The 17,950-nt window shown below is 58.4% G+C and overlaps 3 protein-coding genes across 5 annotated transcripts in view; 1 reads left to right on the top strand and 2 right to left on the bottom strand.

The window, feature by feature from the left end:
- The window catches only part of CPAMD8 (C3 and PZP like alpha-2-macroglobulin domain containing 8), a 99,506-nt gene extending 94,542 nt beyond the window's left edge, over nt 1-4,964 (top strand). For all 3 annotated transcript variants that reach the window (XR_011464724.1, XM_070373262.1, XM_014482947.2), the window contains one exon: nt 3,900-4,964. Coding sequence is in view for 2 of the 3 variants with exons in the window: in XM_070373262.1 (XP_070229363.1) it covers nt 3,900-3,921 (22 nt within the window). In the remaining variant the exon portion in view is untranslated. The remainder of the gene's footprint in view (nt 1-3,899) is intronic.
- Nucleotides 4,965-6,288: 1,324 nt separating this feature from the next.
- Nucleotides 6,289-8,236, bottom strand: F2RL3 (F2R like thrombin or trypsin receptor 3). Its single transcript, XM_070374791.1, has 2 exons — nt 8,001-8,236; nt 6,289-7,713 (listed from the first exon to the last, which is right to left on the bottom strand). The coding sequence occupies exons 1-2, from the start codon at nt 8,104-8,106 to the stop codon at nt 6,680-6,682; spliced, it is 1,140 nt and encodes a 379-aa protein (XP_070230892.1). The 5' UTR covers nt 8,107-8,236; the 3' UTR covers nt 6,289-6,679.
- Nucleotides 8,237-11,534: 3,298 nt separating this feature from the next.
- The window catches only part of SIN3B (SIN3 transcription regulator family member B), a 44,110-nt gene continuing 37,694 nt past the window's right edge, over nt 11,535-17,950 (bottom strand). The window contains 5 exon segments of the mRNA XM_070373261.1: nt 11,535-13,381; nt 14,194-14,398; nt 14,601-14,695; nt 15,813-15,905; nt 16,192-16,365. Coding sequence (XP_070229362.1) covers nt 13,151-13,381; nt 14,194-14,398; nt 14,601-14,695; nt 15,813-15,905; nt 16,192-16,365 — 798 coding nt within the window. The 3' untranslated portion in view covers nt 11,535-13,150.

The raw sequence follows: 17,950 nt of genomic DNA, 5'->3' as shown, positions 1-17,950 counted from the left end.
CTCAGACGGTAAAGAATCTGCCTGCAATGCAGGACACCTGGGTTCGATCCCTGGGTTGGGAAGATCCCCTGGAGAAGGGAATGACAACCCACTCCAGTGTTCTTGCCTGGACAATCCCATGGACAGAGGAGCCTGGAAGTCTACAGTCCACGGGGTCAAGAAGAATTGGACTCGACTAAGCAAAGCAACTAAGCACACACACCTAAAAAAAAAAAAAAAAAGGTGGGGGGCGAAATTTATAGCCAAGGAGCACTTCCCTGGTAGCCCAGCTGGTAAAGAATCTGCCTGCAATGCAGGAGACTCTGGTTTAATTCCTGGGTCGAGAAGATCCCCTGGAGAAGGGATAGGCTCTGCACTCCAGTATTCTTGGGCTTCCTTGGTGGCTCAGCCGATGAAGAATCTGCCTGCAATGTGGGAGACCTGGGTTTGATCCCTGGGTTGGGAAGATCCCCTGGAGGAGGGCATGGCAACCCACTCTAGTATTCTTGCCTGGAGAATCCCCATGGACAGAGCAGTCTGGTAGGCTACAGTCCATGGGGTTGCAAAGAGTCAGACATGACTGAGCATAGTAAGCATAGCCAAGGAGTGGGGAAGGGGAGTCAGTGAATGGAAAATTACTGAGAGGAAACAATAGGGGGTGGAGGGGGGATATTCTAGCTAAAGAGACTGAACCTTATTCTTGCTGATGGCAGGCCAGGTTGATTGAGAGATCCTGAGAGATGGGGAGGAGCAGGGCAGGATGAAGAACCCAATCAGATATCAAGAGGGATCAATATGGAGGATATGGGGTTCTGGCTAAATTGATACGTTAGCCAGATTCTTGCTCCAGCTGGACAGTGTCAAGATGAACACGGAAGCCTGGAATTTGAGACTGAGGTGACAAAGAGCTCAGAGGAGCCCAAGTGGAGTTGGGAAGGATGGAGGAAATGTCACCAGAGAGCTCTGTGTGGGGAGGCTGGGAAGGGGCTTCCTGGAGGAGGCAAATCTTTTGGTTTGAGCCAACTCAACTCAAGTGGTTTAAACAACAGGTTGATCTATCAGCTTAGGTAAGTGCCAGGCCCTGGAGACTGGCTGCACTGGCAAGCCTCAGAGCCCTGCCTTCCTGGGTGGTAAAGGGTCTCTCCACCCCATGCTGGTGGCAAAGGCTGGTTTATATTCCCACTCAGCAAACCAGTAGGAAAACTTTTCTACCAGCACTCACCAAAGTCCTGGAGACTTGAGGGTGTACCGTCTTGCACTAGGCACTGGGTTTAGTTCACACGCGTGTAATTACTGGTGGAGCTGGGTCTAGGGTTACTGCTGCAGTATTTTGTTTCATTTTCCCTTCCGTGCCCTCTTTCCCCCCACCTCCACTTCACACATTCTCTCTCTTCTCTCCTTCCTAATCAAATTTCTTAAAAAAATTTTTTTTTAATTCATTTATTTGGCTACATTGGATTTTAGTTACAGTGTGGGGGCTCTTTCATTGCAGAGCACGGAAGCTCTTCAAGCTCCAGTTGTGTCTTGAAGGCTCAGTAGTTGTGGCCCTCGGGCTTCAGTAGTTACAGCATATGGACTCTTTAGTGGTGGGTGGGGAGAAGGCGATGGCACCCCACTCCAGTACTCTTGCCTGGAAGATCCCATGAACGGAGGAGCCTGGTAGGCTGCTGTCCATGGGGTCGAAAAGAGTTGGACGCGACTGGGCGACTTCACTTTCACTTTTCACTTTCATGCACTGGAGAAGGAAATGGCAACCCACTCCAGTGTTCTTGCCTGGAGAATCCCAGGGACAGGGGAGCCTGGTAGGCTGCCATCTGTGGGGTTGTGCAGAGTTGGACATGACTGAAGCGATACAGCAGCAGCAGCAGCAGCAGCAGCAGCAGTGGTGGGTGGTGTGTGGGCCTTGTTGCTCCGCAGCCTGTGGAATCTTAGATCCCTGAACAGGGATCGAAGCCATGTCTCCTGCTGTTGCCAGGCAGATTCTTAACCACTGGACCACCAGGGAAGTCGGCTCCATGCCCTCTTTTGTATTAATTGAATATCTTTTAGAATTCCACTTTAATTCAGTTATCGTGGTAGCTCTGAGGAACCAAACTATATACATCTTTAAACTTTTCACAGCCTACTTGGTGGGAGTATGGTAACCATTTCGCCAAAACGTAGCAACTTTGGAGCTGGTTATGTCCATGTGTTGTCCCCTCCCGTCCCTCATGCTATAATTGTCATATGTACAGTGGTGACTCCGGAGAAGGCAATGGCACCCCACCCCAGCACTCTTGCCTGGAAAATCCCATGGACGGAGGAGCCTGGTGGGCTGCAGTCCATGGGGTCGCTAGGAGTCGGACACGACTGAGCGACTTCACTTTCCCTTTTCACTTTCATGCATTGGAGAAGGGAATGGCAACCCACTCCGGTGTTCTTGCCTGGAGAATCCCAGAGACAGGGGAGCCTGGTGGGCTGCCGTCTGTGGGGTCGCACAGAGTCGGACACGACTGAAGTGACTTAGCAGCAGCAGCACAGTGGTGACTCAGTGGTAAAGAATCCACCTATCAATGCAGGAAACGCGGGTTCGATCCCTGGGTGGGGAAAATCCTCGGGAGAAGGAAATGGCAACCCACTCCACTATTCTTGCCTGGAGAATTCCACAGACAGAGAAAAGCCTGGAGGGCTGCAGTCCATGGGGTCACAAAAGATTCGGACACGACTTAGCGACTGAATGATAACACCTTTAAAGTCTCCCAGGTGTTGCCCATTGTTTCCAGTGTCTTCTGAGACAGATCTGCTTTTATTTTCATTATGGAAGGGGAGATTTTTATTAAACTTGAAAATTTGAAGCCACTGTAGGCTCACAGGCAGTTGTAAGAAATAACAGAGAGAGCTTTAGGTGCCCTTCATCCAGTTCCCCTCATTGGTAACATGACCAAGAATTCAAGTTACAGTGTCATACCAGGAAACTGACATGAGTGCAGTCTGCCCTTCTCACTCATTTCGCCACATTTACGTGTACTCGGCGGCTGTTGAGTCTGCAGTTCCCGCACACGTGAAAGTGAAAGTCACTCAGTCATGTCCGACTCTTTGCCACCCCATGGACTATACAGTCCATGGAATTCTCTAGGCCAGAACACTGGAGTGGGTAGCCTTTCCCTTCTCCAGGGGATCCTCCCAACCCAGGGATCGAACCCAGTTCTGCTTCATTGCAGGCTGATTCTTTACCAGCACAAGAGAAGCCCAAGAACACTGGAGTGGGTAGCCTATCCCTTCTCCAGAGGATTTCTCCCGACCCAGGAATCAAACCAGGGTCTCCTGCATTGCAGGCAGATTCTTGACCAGCTGAGCCATGAGGGAAGCCCCTTTCAGCACTGGTACCTTTCTGTAATCATGACTGCAGTCAAGCTCCTGGACAGCCCATCACCTCAAGGATCCCTCTAGCTACTGTTTTATAGCCATGTCCACCTTGCTTTCCCCCTAGCCATTCATCTGTCTTCCCACCCTATAATTTTGTCACTTCAGGGCTGCTTTGTAAACAGAATCACGGGGTATGTAGCCTTTCGAGATTGGCCTTTTCTCACTCAATAGAGTGAGTGAGAAAAGTGAACCACTGACAGCGCATCCGTGGCTGGTGTCGGATCAGTAGTTCCTGGCTTCTCATAGCTGATCGAGTTCCACGGATACGTTCTCGATTTGAACGGTGGTCCCACGCAAGCTATGCTCATTCTTACCAAAAGTGAGCACCCCATCCCGCCACTGTGAGGGGTCTGGCTGGACCATGTACCCCCACCTCTGTTCCAGGGGGGTGCTCCTGTCTCAGTGGGTGGAAGCAGCCATCCTGAGTGCCCCTTGGCGGCCAGTGCGCCGGAGGGGTCTGCAGCCCCTCCCCCAAGGCCTGCAGCCCACAGGCATCTTCCCTTCTCTCCTATCAGTCAGAGTGGCTTCTCCTCCTAAAACTCCAAGCTGGAAGACGTGATCAGGCCGTGATTTCTACCTGCCGAAAGAGGGCTGGCGACAGAAGACTTGACTGTTTAGGGGCTGGTAGACCCCACCCCAGGTGACCCCTGCTTCCAGTCGAACCCGATACGTGGACTGGCAGAGACCTACCCTGATGGATGGTGGGCCTCCCGGGGGCCCAGCCCCCACCTCAACAGGGAGGACAGTCAGTGGGGTGGCTGGAGGCCCCTTCCCCCTCCTCCCCAGCTACAGCTGGAGTTCCAGGCGCCCCACCCCGTAGCCCACAGGCTGGGTAGCTGGAGGAGCTCTCACAGCCTGACACGCTGCTCCCCAGAGAAGGGACATCTCTGGGAAGGACTCGTGGCCAAAGGCCTGTTTCTGAGGGGACACAACTCTGGCCAAGTCTCGGACACAGCGTCAGCAACTTGGAAACAAAACAGGCCCCTCTTCTCCAAAATGCAGAAGTCCCAGCCTCCCTTTGGGCCACCCAAGCTGCTGAGCCCCAGGACCCGAACCCCAAGTTGCCCCAGATCTGTCCCAGCCCCTGCAGCCCCATCTAGCCTCAGGGGCCCCCTGAATGTTAGGTCTGGATGGCACCAGGCTCTGTGGGGAAGTTCTGGGCTCTAAGAAGATGCACTTTCATCTTCCTGCTTCTGGACCTCACCGCCCCTTGAACCCCTGCTCTCCCGGGACCCCAGCTGGAGGATTGTCACTCCCACTAGCAACCTTGGAGGGTGTCCCAGCTCCGGACCAACCGAAGCCATGCGCGCAGACCTGCCTCTGAGCTGCTCCTCCCCTGTGTTGGCCTGTCTTCTCCCTCCACGGTGGTATTTATTTCAGCCCACACAGCTCATCTCGGGACAGTACGGAGACCCTGAGGGGGCGGCCCAGCCTGGGGGTCCCCGACATGCAGTGCTGATCCCTGACCCCCACCAGCCTACAGGGTTACAGTTCCCTTGGCCAAGGCCCTGTTGCCCACTTGCCATGGAGGCTGCTGGTGTAATAAAAGCTCATTTCCTTCAAGTCCCTGGCAGGCTTGAACCTCCTGTGGGCTGGGGAGGCTGAGGGGCAGCTCCAGGGGCTGAAGCCGGCTCTCATCTGGCCCTTTGCTTCCATCCCTTCATCCACAGCCCAGCCTTTCCAAGGAGGATGGGTAGGAGGCTTTGGAACACCTGAACCCCAAGATCATCATAAATTCAGTGCATTTGTAAAGAATCATTCCAATATGGGGGCTTAGAACCCGGCTGTCAATACAGGAGACGTGGGTTCCATCCTTGGGTCAGGAAGATCCCCTGGAGAAGGACATGACAACCCTCTCCAGGATTCTTGTCTGGGAAATCCCATGGACAGAGAAGCCTGGCGGGCTACAGTCCATGGGGTGGCAAAGAGTGGGATACGACTGAGCGACTAAACAACAGCAACATAACAACAGAGGGAGGTCTCACGTACCCTTTCACCCAACTTCCCCAATGGTAACATCTTGGGATGCTCCAGTACCTCCTCACACCAGGTTAGTGACACAATATGCTTCATTGACATTACTCACACGGCCGCAGGCTCCCTCTTACGTGGGTGAGCATGTGTGTGTGTGTGTCCTGGGGCTGGTCACTCTTCCCCAGACCTGAGACAGGAACTCAATGGGGAGCCCAGAAATGGTGCCCATTCCCTCTGCTTCTGGGGATGGCTTGCTTACCCCCACAGCTGATGCCTCAGTGGCTCCCGACACCGTGCCCCGCACTGCCCGCCTGGGTGGGAAGCAGCAGGTTATGTATGTGTGTGTGTGTCTGGGGCTGCGGTCGCCCCTCCACATGTGGTGTCCCCCAACTCGATTCAAAGCAGCCTTCAAGTGGCTGGGGGTGGGGTTTGCAGAGCTGCAGCCCCCTGAGCCTGGGTGCACACCCTAAATCTTACTCCTATTGCCCACCCACCCGCTCCACTGGGGAGCTGACAGAGAGGAATCAGACCACAGGTGAGGAGCAGGAGGTGATGTCTGGTAACCAAGGTCACAGCAGGAGGCTGAACTCCATAGCTCCCAAGATGGGTTGCACCAGGCTTTGGGGGACTGAGGTGGGAGCCTCAGAGCCATAAAGCCCATCCCAAAGCTGGAGCCTGGCTTCTGGGGATGAGAAGGACAGCCAACAGGGCTCCCAGCCGCTTTGGCCCCCGGGGGTGTCAGGGGCCCAAGCCTCCTCTTGGGTGGGATCCTACAGCAGGTCTTAAGGCAGCATCCCTACCTTGGACTCAGTCACAAGGGAGCTGATCAGACCCAGAAAACTACATTGAATCCCCATCTTTTCCTGGGGCTTCCATAACTGAGTACCACAAACCAGGTGGCTTCAAACATCAGAAGTTTATTCTCTGGCAGTTCTGGAGGCTAGAAGTCCAAGATTAAGGTGTAGGCAGCGTTGCTCCCTCTGGGGGCTCCGAGGGAGACTGCCCCAGGCTGCTCCCCTGGCTGCTTCTAGTCGCTGCCAGCAGTCTGTGGCTTGCGGCCACGTCACCCCACCTCTGCCCCCACTGTCAAGTGGCTTTCTCTGTATGTCTCTGCATCCTTTTCTTGTAAGGACACCAGTCACATTGGATTTAGGGCCCACCCTGTACTCCAGTGTGACCTCATTCTAGCTAATCATACCTGCAAAGACCCTGTTTCCAAATAAGCTCAACTTGGGAGGTTCCCAGTGGATGTGAATCTGGAGGGGACCCTATTCAACCCAGAATGACTCCCTTCCTGTTCATCCAGCCTGTGAAGGGCCTGTCACATGAGCGAGGAGGACCGGGTCCCCGTCGCCCGGCTGCCGCCCTCCCTGGAGGCCGTGGCCGTGCCAGGTCCCCGGCGGAGCAACCCCTCCTGCACCTTGCTCCTGAACTCGGCAGACACGAAGTAATAGATGAAGGGGTCCACACAGCTGTTGAGGGTGCTGAGCGCCAGGCTGGGCACGTAGGCGGCGTACAGGTCCCCCCAGGCGTCAGGGCCAGGGTTTGAGAAGTGCAACAGCAGCAGCACGTTGCTGGGCGCGAAGAGGGCCACGGCGGAGACCAGCACCAGCGCGGTCAGCCGCAGCGCGTGGCCGTACCGCCGGCCCCCAGCCGCCAGCGTGCGTAGAGTGGCCCCGTAGCTCAGCACCATGGCCAGCAGCGGCAGGAAGCAGCCGAACCCCGCCAGGCAGATGAAGGCGGGCCGCCAGTAGGAGGCCTGGGCACCGGTGGGCAGCACGTCGTGACATAGCACGTGGTCAGAGTGTGACAGCCGGAAGGTCTGCTGCTGCAGCGCCAGGGGCATCGCCAGGGCAGCCGCCGCCAGCCAGGCTGTGACGCAGAGCCCGCTGGCCAGGCGCTGGCCTCGCAGGGTGCGGGCCCGCAGCGGGTGCACCACGGCTAGGTATCGGTCCAGGCTGACAGCGGCCAGCAGCAACAGGGAGCCGTACAGGTGGCCGTAGAGTGCGGCCGTGTCCAGGCGGCAGGCGGCCTCGCCGAAGGGCCAGCGCTGGCCCCGCAGGTGGTAGGCAATCCGTGGCGGCAGCGCCAGCGCCAGCAGCAGGTCAGCGGCCGCCAGGTTCATCAGCAGCATGGTGGAGGGCAGTCGGGGCACCTGCGTGGCCAGCACCCACAGCGCCAGGCTGTTGGCAGGCAGCCCCACTGCCAGGGCCAGCCCATAGAGCGCAGGCACCAGCCTCGTGGGCACCCAGCCCAGCAGCAGGGCCCGAGAGTTGGGAGGGAGCTCCAGGGTGTTGCTGTCATTGGCACAGGGCTGGCCGGGGAAGCTGCGGGGGTGGGGCCTCTGTGTGATGTCTGTGGGGAGAGCGATCCAGAGGGAAGGGGATAGAAGCATCACCACCCCTAACCCCCACCCACCGATCCCTCATCTGGTTTCCCGACTGGATGGTGCTACCTCCTGAGAAACTGGAGTGGGCCCCAGTTCTCAGGAGCCCCCGGGACAGAGCTGGACACAGACAACCCCAGCCCCTGTGGACTCCAGGCTGGGCTGGAAGACCCCCCCCCACACCCCCAGTTCGCTGTCTTTGCTGGCTCTGGGCGACCTCCCTCTCAGTTCCAAGGCAGGGCCCAAGGTCACTCACCATCGCCTTCTGCTGCGCTCCCCGTGTCCTCAAAGCCGATGGGGGTCAGGGTGTCACCCAGACTGAACCCCAGGGCCAGAGGCCACAGCAGCAAGAGTACCCACATGTTGGTGGAGCTGGGTGCTCGCTGCTCTGGGCTGTGGCCGGCTGACCTCGGTCTTCCTGCCTGGCTGGACCCCACCCCAACTTCCTGAGTGCCCGCGGAGGAGTTAACAGGGCCGTGTGAGATAAGCCAGCCCCTGTCCTCACGAGTGGGTGGGCGGCCCCAGGCCTGGCCTAAGGAGATCGGGCAGCTGGGGTCACTCTGGCTCTAGGTGCTCAGCCAGTGAGATGGAACCTCCAGCCCCGGCCCAGCCCAGGAAGCCCCCGGGGGCCAAGTGGCCACTTCTTGCTGGCCAGTCACATCTCGGTTCCAGCCCTCTGGAACCACGTCCCTCCCTTTCTTGGAACCAGCCCTCTGCACGACATCCCTACCCCCCAGTCAAGAGCTCTTGGCCCCTCCTGAAGCCCTCTCCTCCCAAATCCACACCCCCGGCTCTGGCAGGCAGGACACCAGGTCAGAGGTCAGAAGAGGGGAGTGGACCCCCCGTAAATGCCCCTGGCCCTCTGTGGGGGCTGCCGGACGTCATGCTGCTTAACGCAACACAAGCCCTCAGGTAGATGCAGAGGAAGATGGAGAGAGCAGAAAGCCTGGTGAGCCTGGGGTCTGCTGAGGATTGAGGAGGTTTTGGTCTTCAGCCAGAGCCCCCAGTGCTGACCACGTACTGTCCTGGGGGTCTTAGGGGAGCCCAGCAGCGGCTATCTCTGGGAGGGAACTGCTTCCTCTTCTCAAAGCCCCTTCTTTTCCTGTCCTGGGCCCACCCTCCACCTGGGGTCCCAGGTGTGACCAGGGGCTACGGCCGTGCCTGAGCTGGAGGGAGACAGCCAGCTAGGCCAGAGAGCACCCCGAGCCCCCTTTCCTTCAGGCCTTCACCCCAGAGACCTCTCCATGTCCCACCCAGAGGGGAAGGTGCTCCTCTCTCCTGAATGAGATCCCCCTCCAGACGTCAGAAGGAGCTATCCCATCCTACCCTGGGGCGGACCCGCCCTAGGGGTTCTTGGTTTCTGTGTGGTCAGGGCTGGGCCACAGTGGTGGGGCAAGGTCGGGGAGCAGGGGCATCCTGTGGGAACCGTGGGGAGGAAAGAAGAACTCGGGGTTGGAGAGGGGATTGGATGAGACGGTGTCCGGGTATGGCAAGCCCTAATCTAGCCACACAGCTGGGGACACGGGGACCAGCCAGGAAATGACCAAGCAGTCCATGATAGAGTCAGTTCAGCTGGAGGCTGAGATGCCGAGGTCCTTGCCCCCAGCCCCAGGGTTGGGGGGGCAGATACTGAGGCTTGGGGAGCTTCAGCGGGAGCAGGGGTCACAGCCAGGAGCCTCTCCCTCATTTCTGAGCAGTTTCCTCCAACACCAGTAACACATTCAGCCCCATGCCTGCGTCTCACAGCACACGTGACCAGTGATGATGGGGACACTCTCACCGCACAGGAAAGTGGGGACGGGGACCCCCTGCCGCCCCTTCAGGAGAGAGCAGGAAGCCTGCTCAGGGGAAGCTGGGGGCGGCAGGGGCAGCTCTTCCCTGCCCTGAGGAGGGTGGCTTGACTCAGGAGTTCCGTGTCTAGAAATTTATGGCAGATACACACGCGCAGGAAGACGTCTGTGCCGGGAAATTTCCAGCAGTGGGGGCGGGTGTAGGAGGTGCCCATAAATAACTCCCCCTCCCCCACTAGTCACCATGGAAACAGCCCTGTCCCACAGGAGAGGGCCCCCAAACACAGTATGTGATGGTTCAGGGCGGCTGTCCCAGAAAAACGACAAGCCACGTGGAGGCACCCCCTGGGGGATGCTGGGGGCCGGCTGCCTTCAGAGAGACTTGGGGGCCTGCTTTTCTCTGTGTGCTTTTTTGTACTATTGGAACTTTGTGCACTGTGCATCACTTCCCATAAAAACTTAATTTTTATGCTTAAAATTTTATGCTTAAAAAAAGGCATAGTAGTGGCTGTAAAAGGAAGGAAATTCTGACACAGGCTACAACATGGATGGGCTTCATTCAAAGACACTGTGCTGAGTGAAGTAAGCCAGTCACCAAAGGACAAATGTTGCATATTGCTGATGTTCGGTCACTCAGTCATGTTTGACTCTGATCCCACGGACTGCAGATCGCCAGGCATCCCTGTCCTTCATTATGTCCCGGAGTTTGCCCAAACTCATGTAGAGTTGATGACATCATCCAACCATCTCATCCTCTGTCGTCCCCTTTTCCTCCCACCCTCAATCTTTCCCAGCATCAGGGTCTTTTCCAATGAATCAGCTCTTTGCATCAGGTGGTCAAAGTATGCGTGCGTGTGTGCTAAGTCGCTTCAGTCGTGTCTGATTCTTTGTGACCCCGTGGCCTGTAGCCCACCAGGCTCCTTTCTGTCCGTGGGATTTCCCAAGCAAGAATCCTAGAGTGGGTTACCAAGCCCTTCTCCAGGGGATCTTCCCGACCCAGGGATCAAACCTGCATCTCTTAGGTCTCCGGCATTGGCAGGCAGGTTCTTTACCAATAGTGCCACCTGGGAAGCCTGGCCAAAGTATATGATTCCACTTATATCAAGTCCTTAGTGGCCACATTCAGAGACACAGAAGACTAGACTAGTTGGGTACCAGGGCTGGGAGAGGGTGGATGGGGAGTGAGTGTGTAACTGAGGACAGGATTTCAGTGTGGGAAGATGAGGAAATTCTGGAGATGGTCGGTGGGCACGGTTCTACAGCCACATGGATGTGCTTTCTTCCCTCCCTCCCTCGGTTCCTTCATTCCTTGCCAAGCCACAGGGCTTGCAGGATCTTAGTTCCCAGAGATCAAAACTGCACGTGCACCTCAGTGAGAGGGTGGAGTCCTAACCACTGGGATCCAGGGAATTCCCAGTGTGTGTGGACTTTTTACCACTGAACTGTACACTTAAAATGGTCACGTGATACATTGTGGCACAGGTACTTTACTACAACGGTGAGAAGAGTGGCAAACAGACCTCAGCCAGCAGCTAGTCCTCAATTCCTTGTCCTTCAGCCTCACCTCCCCTCAGCAGAAGGGGGTCGTGGGGATGTTTCGGGGACAGGTGAGTGAGAGGAAGGGTGGGCCGGGGGGGGCAGCTGTAGAAGCAGGGAGGGTGGCTTTGAAGGGCCGGAGCAGGGGGAGACCTGCAGCCCCTCCCACCTGGGGCTTCTGGACCTGGTGTCCCAAGTGGGTGGGTGGGTGGGTGCAGAAGGTTCACAGCAAACACTGCAGTCTTCAAATTATGTTCCCCATGTACCACACTCAGAGGAGACGTCTCACTCCTACCATGTGAAAACTGAGGTGGGAATGAATATTCTAGAAAATACTCCGCAGACAGGGCTACACCCTAAGGGAACAAACCCAGGCGCACGCCCTGCGGTCAGATCAGCTCCCCTGGCAGCAAGAGGTCACCCCAAGATGTGCTCACAGGAAATGACTGACTGAACCTCACAGCTTTAGGTATTTAGTTTTTAACTTTAATGTGCAAATAAATAGAAAAGGAAAACTACATTCAAAACAGCTGCAAAGGAAGTACAAGCCCCAGAACATAAATTTCTTCAAAAACGGAAGAGATGCTCCCTAGAAGCATGCAGGGCAGGGGCTCGGTGGGGTCTGGCCTGCACCCCAGGCCTGGGTGCAGCTACAGGTGGGGGGCTGCGGGCTCCTGAGGAGGACGGCTGCTGGGAGGGTCTGGGTCAGGAATTCTGGTGGATGTCCTTCTTATAAAACAAGGATGAGTACAAAGTGCGTGAATTACACTTGAGAAAACACGGGTGAGGAGACACCCGGGCAGGACGGGTTGGCCTGGAAATTGCCCGGGGCTGGAGTCTAAGGCCTCGCAAACCTAGAGTTCCACAGGTAACTTCTAGAATTTCCGGAACCTTGGGTCTGGCACAGCTCAGCTGCAGGAAGGCGAGTGCTGCGGCTGGAGGCGGCGGCTGCACAGGGGTGCTACCGGGCTCGTGTGTCGGGGGAGCCCACCCGTGTCTGATGATGCCAGGGGCCTGGCCAGAGCTGTCTCATGGTTCAAAGGGCTGGTCCCTGGCCCGAACTACTTGGCATTCTTGGCACAGACAGCCCTCCGCCCCACACCTGTGCCCACTCCAGGGTGGCGGCTGCAGGAATGGAGGCGCTGGGGTGGGTGGGCGGAATTCAACAAGGCAGGCAGTTACCCCCAGAGAAGCTGTGGCACTTGGCCGCTGTAGAAGTTACAACCACTATGAGCATAGAGGAATAAATAGGTGTGTGCATATATATACTTCTAGAATGTCCATCTTCGGTACACAAGTGCACCCCAGGCCCTCCCAGGGAGGGGGCACTCGAGCTCAGCGGACGCGCCAGGGAGGCCCCTCCCCATAGGGCACAGAGCGCAGCTGTTGGATCAATACAGGGTTTGAGCCTCTTTCCCAGAGGAGGGTCTTCCGGGCAGTCCTGGCACCGCCCACCCAACTCCACATCTGGGCATCCAAGGGGACCCCAAGAGCTGAGAGGGCTCATCTCATTTTCAAAGCCGTCAGTGCAGGTGTCCAGCTTGGGGAATGTTTCTAGAAGCTCTCACAACCCCTCGGGAAGGACACGCTTTTCAAGCAAGTCCACCCAGGCCTGACTCCTCAGGTGCCCAGGGGTTCTCAAAGGCTGCTCCCTCCCAAACGTGAGGCCTGGCGCGGCTCTTTGCCGACTTTCACCACGTGCAGAAAAGGACTGCGGCCCCAGGCCTGGGGGTTTGGCACGCATGACAGGAGTGGCCCGCAGGCGTGTGAACGTGCTCACTTGTGCCTTGGCCAGTGCACTGATCCTCCCCGCGCCAGCGGGGACCAAACCCCTGGAGTTCAAGTGCGAGGGAGGGCAGGTTTGGCACAGGACGGGCCCAAAGGAAGTGGGGAAGCCAAGAGGGATGACAGCGTGGGGCCAAGAGCTGCCGCCACCCGCCCTTCTCCGGAGCTCAGCCCATAGCAGCAAGGCTGGGGGACGCTCTGCGCCCCTCACGTTGTTCATGAGAACGCCCAAGGGGCGTGCAGGCCCAGGAAGCGCGCACTCTGCGGTGCGCTGCCGAGTGCCCGCGCGGGGGCGTCAGGGCGAGGCCGGGCGGCGGCTGTACTGCACGCGGTAGCGGTTCACGGGCAGCCCGTGCACGCGCACCGTCTCGCAGAGCGTCTTGCAGGGCACCATGTCCTCGTCGTCCTCCCCCATCAGCCAGTCCTGCACCAGACTGGCTGCCTCCACTGTCACGTTGTCCTCCAGCCAGCGGCTGTGCCACTCCGCAAAGTGCTGGTGGTGGCGCAGAAGGACCAGGGGCTGCACCTGCCGGGGTGGGGGGGCAGCGATGAGGACGGCCCAGGCGCCCCAGGGCCAAGCACACACCCCAGAGGGCCGTGGTCAGACCTCAGGGGCCCACACACCCCAGAGGGCCATGGCTCAGACCTCAGGGGCCCACACACCCCAGAGGGCCATGGCTCAGACCTCAGGGGCCCACACACCCCAGAGGGCCGTGGTCAGACCTCAGGGGCCCACACACCCCAGAGGGCCATGGCTCAGACCTCAGGGGCCCACACACCCCAGAGGGCCATGGCTCAGACCTCAGGGGCCCACACACCCCAGAGGGCCATGGCTCAGACCTCAGGGGCCCACACACCCCAGAGGGCCGTGGTCAGACCTCAGGGGCCCACACACCCCAGAGGGCCATGGCTCAGACCTCAGGGGCCCACACACCCCAGAGGGCCGTGGTCAGACCTCAGGGGCCCACACACCCCAGAGGGCCATGGCTCAGACCTCAGGGGCTCACACACCCCAGAGGGCCGTGGTCAGACCTCAGGGGCCCACACACCCCAGAGGGCCGTGGTCAGACCTCAGGGGCCCCCACACCCCAGAGGGCCATGGCTCAGACCTCAGGGGCCCACACACCCCAGAGGGCCATGGCTCAGACCTCAAGGGCCCACACACCCTAGAAAGCCATGGCTTAGATCTCAGGGGCCCAGGCACCCCAGAGTGCCATGGAGTGCAACTTGGGGGCCTAGGCACCCCAAAGGGCCATGGGCTGGATCTCAGGGGCCCAGATACCCCCAAACAGCTGTGGGCAGGCCCCAGGTTCCCGGGGCTCGGGCAGAGAAGGACACCTGCTTGGCCCGGCACAGCGTCCCTCGGCGGTACATGTAGTCCTCGGAGTTCACGATGAACAGCATCTTGTGGGTGCTGAGCTTGAAGCGGCAGTCCACGTTGCAGGCGCTTTCCACCCCGACCAGCCGCCTCCAGGAGCTCTTGGCCTCGCCGCGGAGCGCACGCACCTGCTCACACTGCCAGCGGCGGAACTTCTTGAGGTTCCTGGGGGCAAGAGGAGGACCCGCAGGCTAGGAGGTCCCCACAATCCAGAGACAGCGGGAGGACGCCTGACCTCCAGGGCTGGAGAAATGTAAACCGAGGCAACAGAAACCCCCACCCGACCCCTTGGCTCCCGTGAACTCAAACCCAGGCCGCTGGGCGCTGGTGACCGTGGGAGAGGCCCCCGGGGCCCGGGCCCTCTCACCTCTGCAGGAACACGGGCTTCAGGAGGAAGCCCTCGGTGGGCGAGCTGGAGGCGCCCTCCGCTCCCACGTACTGCTCCACGTACCGAGCCAGGTGCTGGAGGGACAGAGGGAGACGGCCCATGGCGTCAGTGGCTCCGGGGCCCTTCATCTGCATCCCTCCCAAAGCTCCAGGCGGACCCGGATGTGTGCTGGAGACCAGAAGGTGGCAGTGCCCAGGGCTCAGCTGCGGTGGGGCAGGTACACCCAGGCCGAGGTTCAGATGGTTTATGGAGCTTCACGCTTAAGTGAATAAATCCCTGCTGTACAACTGCTTCACTGTACCTGCCATGTGGTAAGTTCACACGGGGAACGGGAGGCCCCTGACATGGAGAGAGCGGGGTCGGGGGATGGGTGGACGGGAAGGGAGAGCGGGACACAAGCAGCAGGATGGAAGAGGGAGAGACAGGTAGGAGTCGGGGGTGAGCAGACGGCAGGGCTCACAGGGGCACTAGGTCCAGGACGGGCACAGCCTGCAGCACCCAAGGGACGCCTCAATTGCTCACCACCCTGTTAAAGCAGGAGGCTGTTCCAGACTCAAACTTAACAAATGCACATTTGCTGGAAATGTCCAAAAGGGAAAGAGTGTGCAGGCCCCCACCCTCGCTTGTTATGGAAAGTGTGTCCCGTGAAGGACGCGGAGGGGTGCTCTGGTGGCTGTGGTGGGCGGCGTCCCCAGCTCTGTGAAGGCAGCTGGAGGCTTCCAGGCCCTGTTTCCCGGCTCAAGGACAGCAAGGGGAAGGTGCGTGTCAGTGTGGGCCAGGAGCGCTTTCTCCTGGTGATGCGGGACACCCAGAGCTCTGAGCTTCAGGCACCAGGTGTGCAGCAGTCACACACCACAGGGTCTGAGTGACTGGGCTGGCCGTGGGTACCGTGGCGATGGCCGGGCACCGGCAGGAGGCGGGAGGAGCCAGGGTTTTGGTAGAGGCCAGATGGGCTCCCACGTGACCCTCCTGCCTGGGACATAGCCCTGGGCTCTGAGGGAACACCTAGAGAGCCCGCCTCCTCTTGGGGCTCCGTCGGCACAGAGGCACCCTGTGGACGTTCTGTGGCCTGTGCGTGGCCCGCGTGTGCACAGGCTCCTGGGGTGGGAGCCACAAGACGGATGCTGCCTGTGGCTGCCCTTAGCTCCCAAGGTGTGCGCAGGGCTCAGAGTGCAGGGCCGCAGTCCTCACCTGGACCTCCACAGGGTCCTCCGTCTGGGCTTCCTCGGTGTCCAGGAGCTCAATGGTCATGATTACTTGCCCTTTGCGCTGGAGGAACATCACCTGGGGGAGGGCGGGGGACAAACAGCCTGAAGCTGCGAGAACAGCCCAGGCTGGCACAGGATGAGGTCGAAAGGTCATCAATGCCCCTCGCTTCCCCAGCCTCCAAGCCTCAGCCTTCCCTGAGGGACCACTGCTGGGTGCCCACCTCACCAGCCCTGTGGGGCCTCCGGGGCTGGGGCCACACCCAGAGGTCCTGCGAAAGCCGCACAGGGCGCTGGGCTCCTGTGGGGGGCGCGCTCTCCCGCCGGCCGGCCTCGTGTGGGGCTGAGCCGGGCTGGCTGCTCACCTTGAAGCAGTTCTCGTCGGCCATGCACCGTTCGGCCTTCCACTGGTAGCTGGTCTCCCGGGCGGCACGGACACAGCGGGAGGACAGGTTCCCGCCCGCGGCGCCCCGCTTCTTCTCGTTCAGGTAGAGCTCCACCACCTTTAGACAGACGTCGTCGCTCACAAGGTGGTGCAGCTGCGGGCGGAAGAGCTGGCTGGTGCCGGGCGTGAGCCCCCCAGGAGCGGGGAGGCACAGCCCCCGCCTTGCTCAGAGGGGTCGTGGCAAAGTCCACGAGGTAGGGGGTGAAGGTCAGTGTCCAACAGGCTGTGCAGGGCAACCTCCGTGCCAGGTGCGGACCAGACCAAATGAGCCCAGGCTACACAAACCAGACCAGACTAGAGCAAACGAAGTCAAAGCAAACCAGACTAGACCAGGGCAAGCCAGGCCAGAGAAAAGCAGAGCTAACCAAAGCAGACCAGATCACAGCAGACCAGTAAACTCTGCCTGGGCGTGAGAAACGTACAGAAACAGCGTGCCCAAATGGGTGTGGGGATCACTGAAAATCACCGTGATGGCAAATGATTCTCTCTCCCCAACATTCAGTTACACGGCTTCCCTGGTGGCTCAGGGCTAAAGAAGCCGCCTGCCAACACAGGAGACGCAGGTTTGATCCCTGGGGTTGGGAAGATCACCTGGAGAAGGAGATGGCAATCCACTCCAGTACTCTTGTCTGGGAAATCCCATGGACAGAGGAGCCTGGTGGGCTACAGTCCATGGGGTCACAAGAGTCAGGCATGACTTAGCGACTGAACTACAGCAACAATGTTCAGTTACAAACATAATCCCTTTAGTACCTATAAACATACTTAATGTACCTATAAACAAACTTCACCTTTAAGTTTATGAAGAGACAAGTCCTGGCAACAGCTGAGCTGCAGGGTCAGACGGAGCTGAGTCGTCTCTCTGCACTGAGCTGCAGCCCAGACAGGCCAGAGATGTATTAACACATCCTTCGCTACTCAAATGTTACTGACTGGAAAAGTTTCAGGATCACTTACATAGCAAATTGCCAGCCACAGGTGTTAGTTCCTGCAAAAATCCCCCAGTCAATAATGAGTTAAAAACGTTTCTAGTGACTGCATCTGAGTGGCAGAGGAATGACGCGATTCTTTCCTCCACTTCTTTCCCACTTTACAGTGAACAGCCTCACTTGACAACCAGGAAACCAAAGTCACGGCAAAAAACAAGAGTGCTCCCCAAAACGGTCCAGGACCACACTGGACTAGCCCGGGGCTTTGCTGTTTATATTATGTGACCAATTTCCTCTTGCTGTCGTTCAGCCGTGGGCGATGCTGAGGCACATCATCGCCAGTCCCCTCAGAAGAGAGCTAAGGCTCTTTACAGGTTGCTAAACTCCCCTCACGAAAGGTCTGTCAACAGGAGCGCCAACATCTCCTCGCACACACGCGTGTGCACGGCAGCACTGGTCACCACCGCCGAAAGGCAGACGCAACCCTAGTGTCCACTGATGGATGAATGGGAGCACAGAATGCACTCCATCCACATTATGAAATGCCATTTGGGCATAAAAACGAAGAACGCGCTGGGACTTCCCTGGTCCAGTGGTTAACAATCTGCCTTGCAATGCAGGGGACGTGGGTTTGATCCCTTGTCGGGGAACTAAGATCACACGTGCCTCAAAGCAACTGAGCCCACGCAACACAACTAGGGAGTCCCGGAGACTCGGTGAAGATCCTGTGTGCCACGACTACGACCCAAT

Source organism: Bos mutus, chromosome 7 (assembly GCF_027580195.1).
Source record: "Bos mutus isolate GX-2022 chromosome 7, NWIPB_WYAK_1.1, whole genome shotgun sequence".
Classification (NCBI taxonomy): domain Eukaryota; kingdom Metazoa; phylum Chordata; class Mammalia; order Artiodactyla; family Bovidae; genus Bos; species Bos mutus.
This window is presented reverse-complemented; position numbering and strand designations above follow the sequence as displayed.

What these genes read in the sequence shown, in the direction of transcription:
- F2RL3 (XM_070374791.1), bottom strand. Translation starts at nt 8,106, where the DNA reads ATGTGGGTACTCTTGCTGCTGTGGCCTCTGGCCCTGGGGTTCAGTCTG. An exon ending in GAGCGCAGCAGAAGGCGATG is followed by an intron (nt 7,714 to 8,000) that starts GTGAGTGACCTT and finishes CTCTCCCCACAG; the next exon opens with ACATCACACAGAGGCCCCAC.